We start from the raw sequence: 22,135 nt of genomic DNA, 5'->3' as shown, positions 1-22,135 counted from the left end.
CTGGGTTCGAGCCCCGTGGCTGGCGAGGGCCTTTCTGTGTGGAGTTTGCATGTTCTCCGGGTGCTCTGGTTTCCCCCACAGTCCAAAGACATGCAGGTTAGGTTAACTGGTGACTCTAAATTGACCGTAGGTGTGAATGTGAGTGGGAATGGTTGTCTGTGTCTATATGTGTCAGCCCTGTGATGACCTGGCAACTTGTCCAGGGTGTACCCTGCCTTTCGCCTGTAGTCAGCTGAGATAGGCTCCAGCTTGCCTGCGACCCTGTAGAAGGATAAAGCGGCTAGAGATAATGAGATGTGATGAGAATTCTTGAACCATATTGGTTCTTTCATATATGCATGCATTATATCCCTTCATTCTTCCAGTCTCCACTTATTGTCTTTTAACACTCCCCTGATTAGACTGAATGTTACTGAACCAGGTTACTACACATATGTTTGGGAGTTCTTGGAAATGTACTAAATTATAAACATCTATACATGCTTTGAAGTCACATTATGTTTAATTTCTGACAGTAGTATAGCTTTCCTATATATGCATCATAAGCATTTTGAATATATTAGTCATGACAGTTTTATAACCTGATGGAAAAAATGTCCTTCTTCAAGCTTTTTGGTGTCAATGTCCAGTTTCAAGCAAGCCACACCCCCTTATATGATGTAAGATGACCTACGTCATGTTATTTCCATTAAGAAGTTTCACTGCACGGACTTAAGAGCATACCATTTGACTTTCACTTATCAGATACCCCCCCCCCCCCCCCAAAAAAAAATGCTGTTAAGTTTATATGGCCCAAATTACCTCATGTCCCAGGATACCCAAATTAATACTATGTTTTGGGATTGGAGGACTGGAGAATGTCCTCAGGAAGGACTTCAGATGTACCTTTTAATCTTCAGTGATCCTCAAGAACAAAACAAATCGTCTAAACGTGATATGTAGTAATGTTGTAGAGTTAAGCAAATTTCACCAATGACCAGGTGTAATAATCTTATATGACTCTGAGTGACGCTGTTGGTCAGGGTGTGCAGTTTTTATATGTTCATTCTGGATCCTCCCCTGTATTCTGACCGCATGCACACACGATTTTTCCTCACTTGGTCCTGTCTCTTGAGCAAAAAACATCGTTGATGAAGTGTTGCCTTTTATTTTGCATATATGTTTAGTCTTTTACTTCAGTCTGTTTTTTATTTGAGTCTTAATTGGGTCGAATTTTGAGTCCCAGTAACATGTGTGGTCTTTGTTCCCTCGATGCCCGGATAAGAGACTCTACTGCCCGCGTTTCGACATGGCTGACGATGCTTCTGCTTGGATTTGCTTTTGTCATGGCCGTTGCGCACGGGCAGGTCCGTTATTCTATTCCCGAGGAGATGAACAAGGGATCAGTGGTGGGAAATATCGTTCAGGATCTCGGTCTGGATGTAAAGAGACTGAAATCTGGCCGAGCGCGGATCTTTACAGAGGACAGTCGTGAGTACATCGGTCTGAATGTGGATAAAGGCTCTCTGATAGTGAGAGAGAGGATAGATAGAGAGGAGCTGTGCGCTAAAGTCTCTCCATGCTCCGTACATTTTCAGATTATTCTAGATAATCCAATGGAGCTGCATCGAGTTGATGTTGAAATATTAGATATCAATGATCATGCCCCTGCTTTCGGCAGAAAAGAAATCAATATTGAAATAGCGGAATCTGCTGCCACTGGTTCACGGTTTTCTTTAGACAGTGCGCATGATCCTGATGTCGGGCTGAATACACTGCAGAGATACACCCTTAATCCCACTGACCATTTCACTCTGAAAGAATTATCACGAAACGATGGCAGTAAATATGTTGCAATGGTTTTAAAAACACCTTTAGACAGAGAGGAACAAGAGGAGCATAATTTAATTTTGACAGCATTTGATGGTGGAACTCCTCAGAAATCTGGAACAGTTAAGATAACTGTCACTGTTCTTGATGTAAACGATAATTCTCCTGTGTTCAGTCAGCCAATATACCGAGTGTCTTTATCAGAAAATATTCCGAAAGGTAGTTTAGTAGTGACAGTCAGTGCTACAGACAAGGACAAAGGATCTAATGGAGAGGTTACCTATTCATTTTCACAAAGCTCCGGGAAAGAAGACATAGAATTATTTAATATTAATTCAGACACTGGGGAAATAAATGTAAAAGGTGTCATAGATTTTGAAAAATCCAAACAGTATGAATTAAACGTGGACGCGATGGATAAAAGCGGACTAACCGATGCCAGTAAAGTGCTGATTGATATTATTGATGTTAATGATAATTCCCCAGTTATCAGTGTTATCTCATTTTTCAGTCCGATTCCTGAAGATTCCGCCCCGGAGACTGTTATTGCAATCCTAAATATTAAAGACTTGGACTCCGGGAAAAACGGACAGATTAAATGCTCAGTGAATTCAGATCTGCCGTTTCGCATCAAAGCGACATCCTCTAATTTCTATAGTTTAATCACTGACCGTATTTTAGACCGTGAAATGTTTTCTGAATACAATATAACCATCACAGCTACAGATGAAGGATCTCCACCTTTATCTACAAATCAAACCCTGAGGCTTAAAATATCGGATGTAAATGACAACGCCCCTGTTTTCCAGCGTCACTCATACACCGCTTATGTGATGGAAAATAATTCACCTGGAGTGTCTGTATTTGCAGTGACAGCAACTGACAGAGACTCTGGGAATAATGCGCGCATTTCCTATTTTTTGGAAGATCTTTCTGTGAACGGAGTTTCTGCTTCGTCTTATGTTTCAGTGAACGCAGAGAGCGGAGAGATTCTTGCTGTTCGAGCTTTTGATTTCGAGCAAACAAAAGAGTTCAATATTCGCGTCAAAGCGCAGGACGGAGGCAACCCGCCTCTCAGTAGCAACGCGAGTGTGAAGATTATTATTCAGGACCAGAACGACAACGCGCCTCAGATTCTGTATCCGGTCCAAACTGGTGGCTCTGTGGTGGCTGAGATGGTGCCTCGTTCAGCAGATGTGGGCTATCTTGTCACTAAAGTGGTGGCTGTGGATGTGGACTCTGGACAGAATGCCTGGCTCTCATATAAACTGCACAAAGCGACAGACAGGGCGCTGTTTGAAGTGGGCTTACAGAATGGAGAAATAAGAACCGTGCGCCAAGTCACTGATAAAGATGCTGTGAAACAGAAACTCACTGTTGTAGTGGAGGACAACGGACAGCCCTCTCGTTCAGCTACAGTCAATGTGAACGTGGCGGTGGCGGACACTTTCCCTGAAGTGCTCTCCGAGTTCACTGACTTTACGCACGACAAGGAATACAACGACAACCTTACATTTTATCTAGTGCTGGCCTTGGCTGTGGTTTCATTCCTCTTTATCGTCTCCATCATAACTATACTGTCAGTGAAATGCTACAGATGGAGAAGTGAGCGGATGTTTTATAAATCCGGTGCCAATCTGCCAGTTATTCCGTATTATCCACCCCTTTACGCAGACGTCGGAGGAACAGGAACTTTACAGCACATGTACAATTATGAAGGTTACAGAACCACTGACTCTAGAAGGAGTGATGTGAAATACGCCAGACCTCCTACTGAGAGCATCATTAGTCTGGACAGCAGCGGAGCACAGACACTTGCGCATGCGCAAAGGCACAAAGTTGGTGAGCCCTCTGATCAGGTGAGAGCTAAATAGACAGACACGTGACGCTTCACACTGTTTTTTTATCTTTCGGTTTTACAATCTCATTAATGTTCCGATTCAAATTAATCTAAAAAAATTGACTTTGTTGTGAAAAATGAACTCATTCTTCGTCGTGCGTGTGCTGGGATAACGATGACTTAATTTCCTTTGTACATTTACGGCATTTGGCAGACGGGACTGAGCAGTTGAGGTTTTGCTCAAGGGTCCAGCAGTGGCAGCCTGGTGGTGCTGTGATTTCAAGTCACGACCAGTAGACCGACATCTCAACCAATAAGCTACTGCCAACCTCTTTGTACATGTTGTATGGTTTTAATTTAGAGCCTACATCATTTTTGTGATTGGTCGATGGGCAGAAAGATAGATTTGTCATAATCTTCGGTATTTCCAATACTTGAAAATTCTGGAGAAAAGTCAGATGTAGGGGGACATTATATTGGGACAGATTTTGAATTTCCAAATTTTTTAAATTTTTTTGTCATCCAGAAAACCAAAACATCTAAAGCACCGTATTTCTGCGATTCTCATGGTGGTCTCATATATACATATGGATTATCTTTTTGTCAAGGCATACAGAGTACCTTTTTAATGACATATCTGATCCTTTCCGACAGGTTTTTGGAAATGTGGAACATGGTTTTATTGGTTTAGGCCTATTTGTTTCATGCAATGACAAGTTTAAAGTGTTATTTATTTTTGTCCCACAGCTTGGTTGAGTGGGGGCGGCACGGTGGTGTAGTGGTTAGCACTGTCGCCTCACAGCAAGAAGGTCCTGGGTTCAAGCCCTGTGGCCGGCGAGGGCCTTTCTGTGTGGAGTTTGCATGTTCTCCCTGTGTCTGCGTGGGTTTCCTCCGGGTGCTCTGGTTTCCCGCACAGTCCAAAGACATGCAGGTTAGGTTAACTGGTGACTCTAAATTGACCGTAGGTGTGAATGGTTGTCTGTGTCTATGTGTCAGCCCTGTGATGACCTGGCGACTTGTCCAGGGTGTACCCCGCCTTTTGCCCGTAGTCAGCTGGGATAGGCTCCAGCTTGCCTGCGACCCTGTAGAACAGGATAAAGCGGCTAGAGATGATGAGATGAGCTTGGTTGAGTGTGAGAACTGATTGGTCAGAAGCTGTGCATTATTTTCAGATAACAGCATTGGTAGTTTCTCCTGTAAAATGAAAGAAAAGTTAATGTTAATACTGTAGTACAAATAAACAGATTTTATCAATGGATTGTTGTTTCCCAAAGTAATTCTTATAATCATGAATGTGGTTGTAGAAGTCAGAGCGGGTGGGTGGAGCACAGAAGTACGGCAGGCCAGAACTGAGTTCCAAAAACTCTTTTTATTTGCACTTTTCAGTAGCAACGTACACTCTCCCAGCCACACGTATACACACACACACAAGTCATCTGGTGTGGGAGAGAGCTCTCTTCCTCTGCTCTCTCTCTCCTTATATAGGGCATGGTTGCTGGGAAGACACACAAACACAGGTTAATTCGCATCAGGTGTAGTGATTCTGCCACTTACCTTCCCTGACTCCGCCCTCCGGTCACAGACCAACGCTTGACCATGCCTCCACTGCCACATACCCCCACCACCCGACTCAGGCCGGGCAGCTGTCCGGCCTGCAGCTGACTCCCCCCACCCCCCCCCCCCCGATGGGAGAGGAAGTCCGCCACGACCATCTGTGCCCCCTGCCTGTGCACCACCTTGAAGTTAAAGGGTTGGAGTGCCAGATACCAACTGGTGATCCGCGCGTTGACATCCTTCATGCGGTGGAGCCACTGGAGGGGCGCGTGGTCCGAACAGAGGGTGAAAGGGCATCCCAGCAGGTAGTAACAGAGGGCGAGGACCGCCCACTTGATGGCCAGGCACTCCGTCTCTATGGTGCTGTAGCGCCCCTCATGCACTGACAGCTTTCGACTTATGTACAGCACTGGGCAATCCTCCCCCTCCACCTCCTGGGACAAAACAGCCCCCAGCCCTCTGTCCGACATATCTGTCTGCAATATAAAAGGGAGAGAAAAGTCAGGGGAGTGTAACAGTGGCCCCCCACACAGTGCAGCCTTTACCTCAGAAAAAGCCCGCTGGCATTGCTCCGTCCACTGGACCGGATCTGGTGCCCCCATTTTAGTGAGATCAGTCAGCCGGCTGGTGACGTCCAAATAATTAGGTATAAACCTACGATAATAGCCAGCCGGCTCCAGGAACTGTCTCACCCCCTTTTTGGTCTTGGGCCTCGGGCAGGCTGCAATCGCTGCCGTCTTGTTAATTTGGGGACGCACCTGCCCATTGCCCAAGTGGAAGCCCAGATATCTTACTTCCACCCACCCAATCGCACACTTCTTCGGGTTGGCTGTGAGACCAGCCCACCTCAGCGACCTAAGGATGGCCCTCAGGTGTTGTAGGTGCCATGGCCAGTCATTACTATAAATAATGATGTCGTCAAGGTACGTGGCTGCATAGGTGGTGTGAGGGTGGAGGACCCTATCCATCAGCCGCTGAAACATAGCGGGCACCCCAAACAGCCCAAAAGGAAGTGTGACAAATTGGTGTAAGCCGAACGGTGTGGAAAAGGCCGTTTTTTCTCGGGATAATGGAGTCAAGGGGATCTGCCAATACCCCTTTGTCAAATCCAGTGTTGAGTAAAAGTGAGCCGTGCCTAGTCGATCGAGCAACTCATCAATATGAGGCATTGGGTACGCGTCGAATTTAGACACAAAGTTGACTTTTCTATAGTCTACACAGAACCGGACCGACCTGTCGGCCTTGGGTACCAAGACCACCAGGCTGCTCCAGTCGCTGTGGGACTCCTCGATGATGCCCCTTTCGAGCATGGCATTGAGTTCTTCCCGAACCACTTTTTTCTTGTGTTCGGGTAGCATGTAAGGGCAGCTATGCACTACCACCCCCGGGGGCGTCTCAATGCGGTGCTCTATGAGGTCGGTGCAGCTGGGCAGGGGCGAGAACACGTCCAAAAATTCGGTCTGCAACTGGGCAACCTCCGTAAGCTGTGTCGGGGAGAGGTGGTCTCCACAGGGGACCGGAGAGTTACGCGATGCCAATGCTCCCTTTTGAACCTCCGGCCCCAGCTCTGCCTTCTCAGGAACCACCGACACCAATGCCACAGGGACCTCCTCATTCCAGAGTTTGAGCAGATTGAGGTGGTAAATCTGTAGCGCCCCACCCCTGTCCGTTCGCCTCACCTCGTAGTCAATGTCCCCGACTCGCCGTGTGACCTCAAAGAGTCCTTGCCACTTGGCGACCAATTTGGAGCTCGATGTGGGCGACAGTATGAGTATTTTATCTCCCGGTGTGAACTCCCTAAGGCGCGTACCCTTGTCGTACAGGCGGGTTTGCCATTCTTGGGCCTGCCGCAAATTCTCCTGGGTTAGGTGTGTGAGTGTGTGGAGTTTTGTGTGCAGGTCAATAACATATTGAATTTCATTTTTACTTGGTGAAGGTCCCTCCTCCCAATTTTCTTGCAGCACGTCTAAAATGCTGCACGGCTTATGCCCATATAACAATTCGAATGGGGAGAACCCCGTGGAGGCTTGTGGGACCTCTCGCACTGCAACCAACAAGGGTTCGAGCCATTTATCCCAATTATGTGCGTCCTCGCTTACGAATTTCTTCATCATATTTTTGAGGATGCGATTGAATCGTTTGACTAAATTGTCCGTTTGTGGGTTGTAAACGCTGGTGCAGATCGGCTTAATACCTAATAACCCATAAAGTTCGTTCAGTGTTCGTGACATAAACGAGGTGCCTTGATCAGTCAGATTCTCTTTGGGGATTCCAACTCGGGAGATAATGCAGAAGAGTGCTTCTGCAATACTGCGTGCTGAGATATTGCAAAGAGGCACTGCTTCCGGTTATCGCGTTGCATAGTCCACTAGAATTAATATAAAGCGGTACCCTCGTGTTGACCGATCTAATGGCCTGACAAGATCCATCCCAATTCTTTCGAACGGGGTCTCGATTAATGGGAGAGGATGCAAAGGTGCTTTTGGAATGGCCACTGGATTTACTAACTGGCATTCGCGGCACGCCGTACACCACCTATGGACATCGTCGCAAATCCCTGGCCAGTAGAACCGGGCCATTATTTGGGCTAGTGTTTTATCCTGCCCTAAGTGTCCAGCCATGGGATTAAAGTGAGCCACCTGGAATACCAATTCCCGGCGGCTTTTTGGAATCAAGAGCTGCATGATTTGTTCTTTAGTCTGAGTGTCCTGCATCACTTGGTATAATCTATCCTTCATAATAGAAAAATAGGGGAAGGACAGGGTGGCGTTTGGCTGGAGCATTTGACCATCGATTACTCTCACTTGGTCAAATGCATGCCGCAGAGTCTCGTCTCGCGACTGCTCTAACGGAAAATCCACGAGGGATTCCCGAGCCGGCAGCTCCTCATTCTGACATGGAGATGACAAAGACGGCTCTGTGACAGCTGCTCCCACCAATGCAACACTGGGACCTCCCCTTGCTGAAATATGGCAGGACCCATGCTTTACTAAATGACTCATTAACTCCCTTAATCCTGGCCAATCAGTCCCCAAAATTACTGAGTGGGTGAGGCGAGGATTAACCGCCGCCTTTACTCTAAATTTTTCCCCTCTGAAAAGAATGTGGACTGACACTAAAGGGTAGCGGTGAACATCCCCGTGCACACACAAAACCTTCATCCCCTGTGTTCCCCCCAATGCCTCATATTGCACCAGGAGTTGGTGGATTGAGGTCTGATTACAGCCAGAGTCCACCAAAGCCTGATATGTATCCCCTTGGATACTCACCAGTATGCAATACACTCCGGCCCGATCAAGGGCGGCTCCTGGCGCATCGGGGATCCAGACCACCGTGCCCACCTCCTTTGCCGAGTATTGATGCTGGAGATGCCCCATCTCCCCGCAGCGCCAGCAAACCAGCCCGGGCTTTCTCTCTGCACCGGTACTCTGGGGCTCACTCACCTGAGGGGGGGGGGGGGGGGGGAGACAGACACGGAAGTGGGAAACGGGAGAACACCCTGGGTGCGGCGGACCGGCTGTGAGGGAGCCGGCCCCCACCTCCGCGGTGGGGGAACGGGGCGAGGACGAGACACAGGAGGGGAGGGGGAGAGAGAGAGAGAGAGAGGAGAGAAGCGAAGAGGGGATCTGTGATCCTGCCACAGGAACAGCCGCCAAATGATCCTCCGCCAACTCAATGGCCTGATCCAGCAACGCCGGGCGATGGCACTGGACCCACTCCGCCGTTCCTTTGGGAAGTTGCGCAATGACCTGCCCCAGTGCCACGAGGTCGACAACTCCCTTGGCATCGTGGTTGTCAGCCCTCAGCCACCACCTGCAGGCGTCCCAGAGTTGCTGGCCAAACGCGAATGGGCGGCCGACCTCCTCTAGGCCCAGAGCACGGAAGCGCTGATGATGTTGTTCGTGGGTGCACCCCACATGCTGGAGGACAGCCTGGCGCAGGTCCGCGTAGACCAGCCAGCTGTCGGTGGGGAGCTGTAGTGCGGCCAGCTGCGCCTCGCCCTTTAGCAGGGGGAGGAGACACGCCACGTGCTGTTCCACCAGCCACCCCGAGGCTTCTGCTGCTTGTTGAAATAGCGTGAGGAAGGCCTTGGGTTCGTCGTGCAGGCCCATCTTCGTTAGGGTGAGGTGGAGTGGGCCCGCAGCGGTGGAGATGGTGGATCCCGCCGACATGATGAGGTGCCGGAACGCCTGACGATCTTCCTGTTGCGCCAGCACCAGGGCCTTGAACCATTGTTCTTGCTCCTTTCGGAGGGTGAGCAGCGCCTGGTGCTGGCTCTGTTGGGCTGTCTTGAGGGCATGGATCAGGTCTGCGAAGGGGGAGAACTCATGGGGCTGTTCTCCTCTGTGCTCTGTCCCGGGTTTCAGCACCACTGTAGAAGTCAGAGCGGGTGGGTGGAGCACAGAAGTACGGCAGGCCAGAACTGAGTTCCAAAAACTCTTTTTATTTGCACTTTTCAGGAGCAACGTACACTCTCCCAGCCACACGCATACACACACACACAAATCATCTGGTGCGGGAGAGAGCTCTCTTCCTCTGCTCTCTCTCTCCTTATATAGGGTGTGGTTGCTGGGAAGACACACAAAAACAGGTTAATTCACATCAGGTGTAGTGATTCTGCCACTTACCTTCCCTGACTCCGCCCTCCGGTCACAGACCGACGCTTGACCACGCCCCCACTGCCACAGTGGTCCTTTTTTGTTTGGAGAGATTTATGACATTTTTTGCGCTCTTTGGCTCCAGTGAAGAAAAATCTTAATACTACAGCCAACAAAGATATTCTAGATGATTGTGTTTTTTCAACTTTGTTGTCCCAGATTGCAGAAGGCCCACATAGTGTATGGGTGTGATAGTCAAATGCCCACATACTTTTCATCATATAGTTTATCTGTAAAAAAGGTTTAAATAACTGAAATTGACAAAATCGTCACCAAAGACATCAACAACAAATTCATGTATCCATTCGGCTGTGTCCTTTCATTTTATACACTTTTCTTCTGTCTTGTTTTAAGCCTGTCCCAAATAATCTGAACCATGCTTTCCGAAACTACCAATCATATTGAAAGTTATAAACTTCTGGACATGATTTGAACTAGTTTGATACTTATTCAGTTACTGTAGGTAGTCTGGTTTCTGTATATGCAACATGTCTCATATACTGTATAAGTTGAATTTATTAGTCATGCCAATTCTAGAAGTTTATGGAGGGAAAATAGCGAAACCATATGTCAATTTTCCTTCCCCAAGCATTTTAAGGTTAACTTCTATGTTTGATGCTGACCACACATCCTTATAAGAGGCCAAATGAATGAATCCATGTGACTTCTATCTACAGGTTCTACTGCATGGGCTTTAGAATATACAGTAAGTTTTGACTTTCACTGCTCAGGTAAACTGTCTGAATTAACCCAATGTCCCAATGGACCTGAATTCACACGATGTGATCTGTTGGAGGGGTGGTGTGGGGGTGTGGGGGTGTGGGATTGGGGGGAGGGGGGTTGATGTTACTGCGTAGTAGAAGAATTGTTCAGTTTTAGTCTCACTCAGTGACCATGGAAATGTTCAAACAGTGCAAAGATTGTATTTAAACAAAATAATCCACCCAACCATTATCATTACCCGCTTATCCTGTGCAGGGTCGCAGGCAAGCTGGAGCCTATCCCAGCTGACTATGGGTTTGAGCTGGGTAGGGTGACCACCCGTCCCACTTTAGGTTATACAGCCATTTGAGCATTTGTCCCATGTCACGCATATTAGGATAATGTCCCACTTTTTCATTGGTCATTCATTGACAACATGAAAAACATGGATGCGATCTATTCCATTTGCCTGATGTGTTACTCGAAGGCAGAGACAGCACCAGAGCGGTAGCTCTATCTATGGCTCTGGACAGCACCCTTGGCTTTCATTTCGTCCAATGGTTGCAGGAGAGAATGAGGATGTCCGTCCAATAGGCTGTGTCATAGGCTAGGTCAATCAAACTATAGGGAATGTAAATGCCCCACCACTTGAAATCGAACAGACACAGAGAGGGAGAGTGGGTGCCTGAATGCGAAACTATGGCCAGTGTGCCACCCAAAAAGAGAAAGTGCTCTTTCAGTAGAGAATGGACGACATCATATTCATGGGTATGATCAACTGATAAACCCAACAGAGCTTTCTGTTATTTGTGCAAAAGTAGTTGTTCAGTTGCTCATGGTGGTGAGCATGACATCAAGAGACATGGCAGATACGAGTCTCATCAGAAAAAGGTTCAACAGCAAGAAATGTCTAAATCTATGCAGTCATTTCTATTAAGTCCAAAGCATGACAGTGAGTCAGATAAAGTCACACCAGCTGAAGTTACCAGTGTATACCATTCAGTGCAACATGCACATTCATAAAATGTTTGCACTAATGTTTTATTTAAAATAAGATTATTTTTTATTTTATTTCAGATTTTTCATTGTACCTTTAGTTGAATTGTTTCAGTGAGGAGTAATTTGGAAGAGCATATAGGTTACTTGCTTACTTGAAAGGCTTGAGTACTGCTTTTGTCAGCGCTTTTGACTGCTTTTGACAGTTGAGTTGACGAATGACAGTGTCTCAATGAAGACAGTACTTTGCAACATTGGTGTGTTTTTGGGATGAAAACATAGACATACATAAAATGTTTTGTTTTATTGGCCTTATGGTCTAAATTGTGAAGTGTATGATCATTGTTAACAGGTTTGAAGGCAGGATACAAATATTTCTTGATAAGATAGAGGCTATATATATAAAAGCTTTAAGCTGCCGCATCTGTCACACCTTGTCCCACCAAAACATACTACTTATCAAACTTTTTGTCTTTTTGGAGGTGGTCACCCTAAAGGTGGGGTACACCCTGGACAAGTCACCAGGTCATCGCAGGGCTGACACATAGAGACAAACAACCATTCACACTCACATTCACACCTACAGTCAATTAAGAGCCACCAATTAACCTAACCTGCATGTCTTTGCACTGTGGGGGAAACTGGAGCACCCAGTGGAAACCCACACAGACAGGGGAGAACATCCAAATTCCACACAGAAAGGCCCCATCAACCACTGGGCTCAAACCCAGAACCTTCTTGCTGTGAGGCGACAATGCTAGATACTACACCACCGTGCTTCCTACGTAATAATAATAATAATACTGTTCTTTTAGCGCTGATTGGATGCAATAATTTTATTTAACTCTGAGGGACGCTGTTGGTCAGGGTGTGAAGATGCAATGCTCAGTTGTGGATCCTCCCCTGTATTCTGACTGCATGCAGAAAGGACTTGTCTTCACTTTGAACTGTATCTCGGTTAAAAAAAGATCACAGCAGAACAACCATTGAGGATTTTTTAAAAAACGGCATTTGATTTATTTTAGGCTGCATTAAAAAGTCTTTGTAGTGCCCAGTCTGGAGTGTTTATAACATGTGTGGTCTTTGTTCCCTCGATGCCCGGATAAGAGACTCTACTGCCCGCGTTTCGACATGGCTGACGATGCTTCTGCTTGGATTTGCTTTTGTCATGGCCGTTGCGCACGGGCAGGTCCGTTATTCTATTCCCGAGGAGATGAACAAGGGATCAGTGGTGGGAAATATCGTTCAGGATCTCGGTTTGGATGTAAAGAGACTGAAATCTGGCCGAGCGCGGATCTTTACAGAGGACAGTCGTGAGTACATCGGTCTGAATGTGGATAAAGGCTCTCTGATAGTGAGAGAGAGGATAGATAGAGAGGAGCTGTGCGCTAAAGTCTCTCCATGCTCTTTACATTTTCAGATTATTCTAGATAATCCAGTAGCTCTACATCGAGTTGATGTTGAAATATTGGATATAAATGATCATGCCCCTGCTTTCGAAAGAAAGGAAATCAGTATTGAAATAACGGAATCTGCAGCCGCTGGTTCACGGTTTTCTTTAGACAGTGCGCATGATCCTGATGTCGGGCTGAATACACTGCAGAGATACACCCTTAATCCCACTGACCATTTCACTCTGAAAGAATTATCACGTAGCGACGGTACGAAACATGCTGCGATGGTTTTAAAAACACCTTTAGACAGAGAGGAACAAGAGGAGCATAATTTAATTTTAACAGCATTTGATGGTGGAACTCCTCAGAAATCTGGAACAGTTAAGATAACTGTCACTGTTCTTGATATAAACGATAATTCTCCTGTGTTCAGTCAGCCAATATACCGAGTGTCTTTATCAGAAAATATTCCGAAAGATAGTTTAGTAGTGACAGTCAGTGCTACAGACAAGGACAAAGGATCTAATGGAGAGGTTACCTATTCATTTTCACAAAGCTCCGGGAAAGAGGCCATGGAAATATTTAATATTAATTCAAAAACTGGGGAAATAAAAGTTAAATATATCTTAGATTTCGAAAAATCCAAACAATATGAACTAGATGTCGAGGCGATAGACGAAGGCGGACTAAGTGATAACAGTAAAGTGTTGATTGAAATTACAGATGTTAATGATAATTCCCCAGTTATCAGTGTTATCTCATTTTTCAGTCCGATCCCTGAAGATTCCGCCCCGGAGACTGTTATTGCAATCCTAAATATTAAAGACTTGGACTCCGGGAAAAACGGACAGATTAAATGCTCAGTGAATTCAGATCTGCCGTTTCGCATCAAAGCGACATCCTCTAATTTCTATAGTTTAATCACTGACCGTATTTTAGACCGTGAAATGTTTTCTGAATACAATATAACCATCACAGCTACAGATGAAGGATCTCCACCTTTATCTACAAATCAAACCCTGAGGCTTAAAATATCGGATGTAAATGACAACGCCCCTGTTTTCCAGCGTCACTCATACACCGCTTATGTGATGGAAAATAATTCACCTGGAGTGTCTGTATTTGCAGTGACAGCAACTGACAGAGACTCTGGGAATAATGCGCGCATTTCCTATTTTTTGGAAGATCTTTCTGTGAACGGAGTTTCTGCTTCGTCTTATGTTTCAGTGAACGCAGAGAGCGGAGAGATTCTTGCTGTTCGAGCTTTTGATTTCGAGCAAACAAAAGAGTTCAATATTCGCGTCAAAGCGCAGGACGGAGGCAACCCGCCTCTCAGTAGCAACGCGAGTGTGAAGATTATTATTCAGGACCAGAATGACAACGCGCCTCAGATTCTGTATCCGGTCCAAACTGGTGGCTCTGTGGTGGCTGAAATGGTGCCTCGTTCAGCAGATGTGGGCTATCTTGTCACTAAAGTGGTGGCTGTGGATGTGGACTCTGGACAGAATGCCTGGCTCTCATATAAACTGCACAAAGCGACAGACAGGGCGCTGTTTGAAGTGGGCTTACAGAATGGAGAAATCAGAACCGTGCGCCAAGTCACTGATAAAGATGCTGTGAAACAGAAACTCACTGTTGTAGTGGAGGACAACGGACAGCCCTCTCGTTCAGCTACAGTCAGTGTGAACGTGGCGGTGGCGGACACTTTCCCTGAAGTGCTCTCCGAGTTCACTGACTTTACGCACGGCAAGGAATACAACGACAACCTGACATTTTATCTAGTGCTGGCCTTGGCTGTGGTTTCATTCCTCTTTATCGTCTCCATCATAACTATACTGTCAGTGAAATGCTACAGATGGAGGCGTGAGCGGATGTTTTATAAATCCGGTGCCAATCTGCCAGTTATTCCGTATTATCCACCCCTTTACGCAGACGTCGGAGGAACAGGAACTTTACAGCACATGTACAATTATGAAGGTTACAGAACCACTGACTCTAGAAGGAGTGATGTGAAATACGCCAGACCTCCTACTGAGAGCATCATTAGTCTGGACAGCAGCGGAACACAGACACTTGCGCATGCGCAAAGGGAGAAAGTTGGTGAGCCCTCTGATCAGGTGAGAGCTAATAGACAGACACGTGACATTTCCCACTCTTTGTTTTATCTTTCTGTAGTCCAATCTCATTAATGTTCTTATTCAAATGAATCTAAAAATATTACTTTGTTGTGAAAAATGAAATTATTTGTCGTGCGTGTGCTGGGATAACGATGACTTAATTTCCTTTATACATTTACGGCATTTGGCAGACGGGACTGAGCAGTTGAGGTTTTGCTCAAGGGTCCAGCGGTGGCAGCCTGGTGGTGCTGTGATTTCAAGTCACGACCAGTAGACCGACATCTCAACCAATAAGCTACTGCCAACCTCTTTGTACATGTTGTATGGTTTTAATTTATATCCTATATCATTTTTGTGAGTGGTCGATGGGCAGAAAGATAGATTTGTCATAATCTTCGGTATTTCCAACACTTGAAAATTCTGGAGAAAGGTCGGATATAGGGGGACATTATATTGGGACAGATTTTGAATTTCCAATTTTTTGAAACTTTTTTGTCATCCAGAAAACCAAAACATCTCAAGCACTGTATTTCTGCGATTCTCATGGTGGTCTCATATACATATGTATTATCTTTTTGTCAAGGCATACAGAGTACCTTTTTAATGACATATCTGATCCTTTCCAACAGCTTGTTTGGAAATGTGGAACATTGGTTTAGGCCTATTTGTTTCATGCAATGACAAGTTTAAAGTGTTATTTATTTTTGTCCCACAGCTTGGTTGAATGTGAGAACTGATTGGTAAGAAGCTGTGCATTATTTTCGGATAACAGCATCAGTAGTTTCTCCTGTAAAATGGAAGAAAAGTTAATGTTAATACTACTAATAAACAGATTTTAACAATGGATTGTTGTTTCCCAAAGTAATTCTTATAATCATGAATGTGGTCCTTTTTTGTTTGGAGACATTTATAACATATTTTTTTAGCTCTTTGGCTCCAGTGAAGAAAAATCTTAATACTACAGCCAACAAAGATATTCTAGATGATTGTGTTTTTCCAACTTTGTTGTCCCAGATTGCAGAAGGCCCACATAGTGTATGGGTGTGATAGTCAAATGCCCACATACTTTTCATCATATAGTTTATCACTAAAAAATGTTTAAATAACTGAATTTGACAAAATCGTCACCAAAGACATCAACAACAAATTCATGTATCCATTTGGCTATATCCTTTACTTTTATATACTTTTCTTCTGTCTTGTTTTAAGCCTGTCCCAAATAATCTGAACCATGCTTTCTGAAATTACCAATCATATTGAAGGACATAAACCTCTAGACATGATTTGAACTAACTTCATACTTAATCAGTTACCATAGGTAGTCTGGTTTCTGTATATGCAGCTTGTCTCATATATATGTTGAATTTATTAGTCATGCCATTTCTAGAAGTTTATGGAGGGAAAATAGCCAAACCATATGTCAATTTTCCTTCCCCAAGCATTTTAAGGTTAACTTCTATGTTTGATGCTGACCACACATCCTTATAAGAAGTCAAATGAATGAATGCATGTGACTGCTATCAAGTGGTTCTACTGCATGGGCTTCAGAATATACAGGAAGTTTTGACTTTCACTGCTCAGGTAAACTGGCTGAATTAACTGAATATCCCAATGTACCTGAATTCACACAATGTGATCTGTTGGGGGGTGGTGTGGGGGTAGGGGGAGGGGGGTAATATTACTGTGTAGTAGAAGAATTGTTCAGTTTTAGTCTCACTCAATGACCATGGAAATGTTCAAACAGTGCAAAGATTGTATTTAAACAAAATAATCCACCCATGCATTATCCATAACCGCTTATCCTGTGTAGGATTGCAGGCAAGCTGGAGCCTATCCTAGCTGACTATGGGTGTGAGCTGGGTAGGGTGACCACCCATCCCACTTTAGGTTATTCTGTACAGCCATTTGAGCATTTGTCCCACATCACGCATATTAGGATAATGTCCCACTTTTTCATTGGTCATTCATTGACAACGTGAAAAATACAGATGCGATCTATTCCATTTGCATGGTGCGTTACTTGAAGGCAGAGACAGCACCAGAGCAGTAGCTCTATCTATGGCTCTGGACAGCACTCTTGGCTTTCGTTTCATCCTATGGTTGCAGGAGAGAATGAGGATGTCTGTCCAATAGGTTGTGTCATAGGCTGCGTCAATCAAACTATAGGGAATGTAAATGCCCCACCACATGAAATTGAACAGACACAGAGAGGGAGAGTGGGTGCCTGAATGCAAAACTATGGCCAGTGTGCCACCCAGAACGAGAAAGTGCTCTTTCAGTAGAGAATGGATGACATCATATTCCTGGGAAAGATCAACAGATGAACCCAACAGAGCTTTCTGTTTTTTTGTGCAAAAGTAGTTTTTCAGTTGCTCATGGTGGTGAGCACGATGTCAAGAGACATGGCAGATGCGAATCTCACCAGAAAAAGTTTCAACAGCAAGAAACATCTAAGTCTATGCAGTCGTTTCTCTTAAGTCTGATGCATGACAGTGAGTCAGATAAAGTCACACCAGCTGAAGTTACCAGCGTCTACCATTCAGTGCAACATGCACATTCATAATATGTTTGCACTGATGTTTTATTTAAAATAAGATTATTCTTATTTTATTTCAGATTTTTCATTGTACCTTTAGTCGAATTGTGTCAGTGAGGAGTAATGTGGAAGAGCATATAGGTTACTTGCCTACTTCAAAGGCTTAAGTATCACTGCTTTTGTCAGTGCTTTTGAGTGCTTTTGACAGTTAAGTTGACGAATGACAATGTCTCAATAAAGGCATTACTTTGCAACATTGGTGTGGTTTTGGGATGAAAACATAGACATACATCAAATGTTTTGTTTTATTGGCCTTATGGTCTAAATTGTGAAGTGTATGATCAGTGTTAACAGGTTTGAAGGCAGGATACAAATATTTCTTGGTAAGATAGAGGCTATATATATGAAAGCTTTAAGCTGCCGCATCTGTCCCACCTTGTCCCACCAAAACATACTACTTGTCAAACTTTTTGTCTTTTTGGAGGTGGTCACCCTAGAGGCGGGGTACACCCTGGACAAGTCACCAGGTCATCGCAGGGCTGACACAGAGACAAACAACCATTCACACTCACATTCACACCTACGGTCAATTTAAAGCCACCAATTAACCTAACCTGCATGTCTTTGGACTGTGGGGGAAACCGTAACACCCAGTGGGAACCGACACATGCCCCTTTTCCACCAAAGCAGTTCCAGGGCTTGTTCGGGGCCAGTGCTTAGTTTGGAACTGGGCTTTCTGTTTCCACTGACAAAGAACTGGCTCTGGGGCCAGAAAAACCGGTTCCAGGCTAGCACCAACTCTCTGTTGGGCCAGAGGAAAGAACCGTTTACGTCAGCAGGGGGCCGTAGTTGTTAAGACCAACAACAAGACCGCGAAAGATCGCCATTTTTAAGCGACGAGAAGCAGCAGCTGTACAAATGCGAAATCATCCATTATTATTGTTGTTGTTGCTGCTGCTGCTGCTGCTTCTTCCACGTTGTTTTTCCTTCGATATTCGTGCCAAGGTTTATGCAAATGTAGCAACGTAACTGACATATACAGCGACATAACTGACATATACAGCGACGTAACTGATGTATACAGCGACGTAATGACATATACAGCGACGTAACTGACGTCTACAGCGACGTAATGACGTGGCTTCCCTTAGCACCGCGAGCTATAGAAAAGCAAACTGGTTCTCAGCTGGCTCGCAAGTTTAATGAGCTGTGAACCAGCACCAGCACTGGCCCCGAACCAGCCCTGGAACTGATTTGGTGGAAAAGGGGTAACAGACACAGAGAGAACATCCAAATTCCACACAGAAAGGCCCCCGTCAGCCACTGGGCTCAAACCCAGAACCTTCTTGCTGTGAGGCGACAATGCTAGCTACTACACCACCGTGCTGCCTACATAATAAAAATAATGTCCTTTTAGCGCTGATTGGGTGCAACAATTTTATTTAACTCTGAGGGACGCTGTTGGTCAGGGTGTGCAGATATAATGCTCAGTTGTGGAACCTCCCCTGTATTCTGACTGCATGCAGAAAGGACTTGTCTTCACTTTGAACTGTCTCTCGGTTAAAAAAAGATCATAGCAGAACAACTATTGAGCATTTTTGAAAAAACGGCATTTGATTTATTTTAGGCTGCATTAAAAAGTCTTTGTAGTGCCCAGTCTGGAGTGTTTATAACATGTGTGGTCTTTGTTCCCTCGATGCCCGGATAAGAGACTCTACTGCCCGCGTTTCGACATGGCTGACGATGCTTCTGCTTGGATTTGCTTTTGTCATGGCCGTTGCGCACGGGCAGGTCCGTTATTCTATTCCCGAGGAGATGAACAAGGGATCAGTGGTGGGAAATATCGTTCAGGATCTCGGTTTGGATGTAAAGAGACTGAAATCTGGCCGAGCGCGGATCTTTACAGAGGACAGTCGTGAGTACATCGGTCTGAATGTGGATAAAGGCTCTCTGATAGTGAGAGAGAGGATAGATAGAGAGGAGCTGTGCGCTCAAGTCTCTCCATGCTCTTTACATTTTCAGATTATTCTAGATAATCCAGTGGAACTGCATCGAATTGATGTAGAAATACTAGATATTAATGATCATGCCCCTGCTTTCGACAGAAAAGAAATCATTATTGAGATCCCGGAATCTGCTGCACTCGAGTCACTCTTTTCTTTAGACAGTGCGCATGATCCTGATGTCGGGCTGAATACACTGCAGAGATACACCCTTAATCCCACTGATCATTTCACTCTGAAAGAATTATCACGTAACGACGGCACCAAATATGTTGACATGATCTTAAAAACACCTTTAGACAGAGAGGAACAAGAGGAGCATAATTTAATTTTGACAGCATTTGATGGTGGAACTCCTCAGAAATCTGGAACAGTTAAGATAACTGTCACTGTTCTTGATATAAACGATAATTCTCCTGTGTTCAGTCAGCCAATATACCGAGTGTCTTTATCAGAAAATATTCCGAAAGATAGTTTAGTAGTGACAGTCAGTGCTACAGACAAGGACAAAGGATCTAATGGAGAGGTTACCTATTCATTTTCACGAAACACCGGGAAAGAGGCCATGGAAATATTTAATATTAATTCAGACACTGGGGAAATAAATGTAAAAGGTGTCCTAGATTATGAAAAATCCAAACAGTATGAATTAAACGTGGAAGCGATAGATAAAGGCGGACGAACTGCCACCAGCAAAGTGTTGATTGATATTACAGATATTAATGATAATTCCCCAGTTATCAGTGTTATCTCATTTTCCAATCCGATCCCTGAAGATTCCGCCCCGGAGACTGTTGTAGCGATGTTGAATATTAAAGACTTGGACTCCGGGAAAAACGGACAGATTAAATGCTCAGTGAATTCAGATCTGCCGTTTCGCATCAAAGCGACATCCTCTAATTTCTATAGTTTAATCACTGACCGTATTTTAGACCGTGAAATGTTTTCTGAATACAATATAACGATCACAGCTACAGATGAAGGATCTCCACCTTTATCTACAAATCAAACCCTGAGGCTTAAAATATCGGATGTAAATGACAACGCCCCTGTTTTCCAGCGTCACTCATACACCGCTTATGTGATGGAAAATAATTCACCTGGAGTGTCTGTATTTGCAGTGACAGCAACTGACAGAGACTCTGGGAATAATGCGCGCATTTCCTATTTTTTGGAAGATCTTTCTGTGAACGGAGTTTCTGCTTCGTCTTATATTTCAGTGAACGCAGAGAGCGGAGAGATTCTTGCTGTTCGAGCTTTTGATTTCGAGCAAACAAAAGAGTTCAATATTCGCGTCAAAGCGCAGGACGGAGGCAACCCGCCTCTCAGTAGCAACGCGAGTGTGAAGATTATTATTCAGGACCAGAATGACAACGCGCCTCAGATTCTGTATCCGGTCCAAACTGGTGGCTCTGTGGTGGCTGAAATGGTGCCTCGTTCAGCAGATGTGGGCTATCTTGTCACTAAAGTGGTGGCTGTGGATGTGGACTCTGGACAGAATGCCTGGCTCTCATATAAACTGCACAAAGCGACAGACAGGGCGCTGTTTGAAGTGGGCTTACAGAATGGAGAAGTCAGAACCGTGCGCCAAGTCACTGATAAAGATGCTGTGAAACAGAAACTCACTGTTGTAGTGGAGGACAACGGACAGCCCTCTCGTTCAGCTACAGTCAATGTGAACGTGGCGGTGGCGGACACTTTCCCTGAAGTGCTCTCCGAGTTCACTGACTTTACGCACGACAAGGAATACAACGACAACCTGACATTTTATCTAGTGCTGGCCTTGGCTGTGGTTTCATTCCTCTTTATCGTCTCCATCATAACTATACTGTCAGTGAAATGCTACAGATGGAGGCGTGAGCGGATGTTTTATAAATCCGGTGCCAATCTGCCAGTTATTCCGTATTATCCACCCCTTTACGCAGACGTAGGAGGAACAGGAACTTTACAGCACATGTACAATTATGAAGGTTACAGAACCACTGACTCTAGAAAGAGTGATGTGAAATACGCCAGACCTCCTACTGAGAGCATCATTAGTCTGGACAGCAGCGGAACACAGACACTTGCGCATGCGCAAAGGGAGAAAGTTGGTGACGCCTCTGATCAGGTGAGAGCTTAATAGACAGACACGTGACAATTCCCACTGTTTGTTTTATCTTTCTGTAGTCCAATCTCATTAATGTTCTTATTCAAATGAATCTAAATAAATTACTTTGTTGTGAAAAATGAACTCATTCTTCGTCGTGCGTGTGCTGGAATAACGATGACTTAATTTCCTTTGTACATTTACGGCATTTGGCAGACGGGACTGAGCAGTTGAGGTTTTGCTCAAGGGTCCAGCAGTGGCAGCTTGGTGGTGCTGTGATTTCAAGTCACAGTCAGTCGTCCGACGTCTTAACCAATAAGCTACTGCCAACCTATTTGTACATGTTGTATGGTTTTAATTTATAGCCTACATCATTTTTGTGATTGGTCCATGGGCAGAAAGATAGATTTGTCATAATCTTCGGTATTTCCAATACT

General features: G+C 45.0%; 2 protein-coding genes across 13 annotated transcripts in view; both read left to right on the top strand.

The window, feature by feature from the left end:
* The window catches only part of LOC132882001 (protocadherin gamma-A10-like), a 180,925-nt gene that overhangs the window by 76,341 nt on the left and 82,449 nt on the right, over nucleotides 1-22,135 (top strand). The window contains exon 1 of one of the 12 annotated variants that reach the window (XM_060915154.1): nucleotides 12,564-15,070. The exons of 10 other annotated variants lie outside the window; for them this stretch is intronic. In XM_060915154.1, coding sequence (XP_060771137.1) covers nucleotides 12,632-15,070 — 2,439 coding nt within the window. In that variant the 5' untranslated portion in view covers nucleotides 12,564-12,631. Of the gene's footprint in view, nucleotides 1-12,563; nucleotides 15,071-19,216; nucleotides 21,720-22,135 lie in introns of those variants that run through there. One more of the 12 variants, XM_060915151.1, reaches the window with a different exon arrangement.
* On the top strand, nucleotides 1,230-3,683 carry LOC132875616 (protocadherin gamma-A11-like). The gene has a single exon (XM_060912535.1). The coding sequence runs from the start codon at nucleotides 1,230-1,232 to the stop codon at nucleotides 3,681-3,683; it is 2,454 nt and encodes an 817-aa protein (XP_060768518.1).

Source organism: Neoarius graeffei, chromosome 2 (assembly GCF_027579695.1).
Source record: "Neoarius graeffei isolate fNeoGra1 chromosome 2, fNeoGra1.pri, whole genome shotgun sequence".
Classification (NCBI taxonomy): Eukaryota; Metazoa; Chordata; class Actinopteri; order Siluriformes; family Ariidae; genus Neoarius; species Neoarius graeffei.
This window is presented reverse-complemented; position numbering and strand designations above follow the sequence as displayed.

Excerpts from the sequence above, each read along its gene's own strand:
- LOC132875616 (XM_060912535.1), top strand. The coding sequence starts at position 1,230 with ATGTGTGGTCTTTGTTCCCTCGATGCCCGGATAAGAGACTCTACTGCC.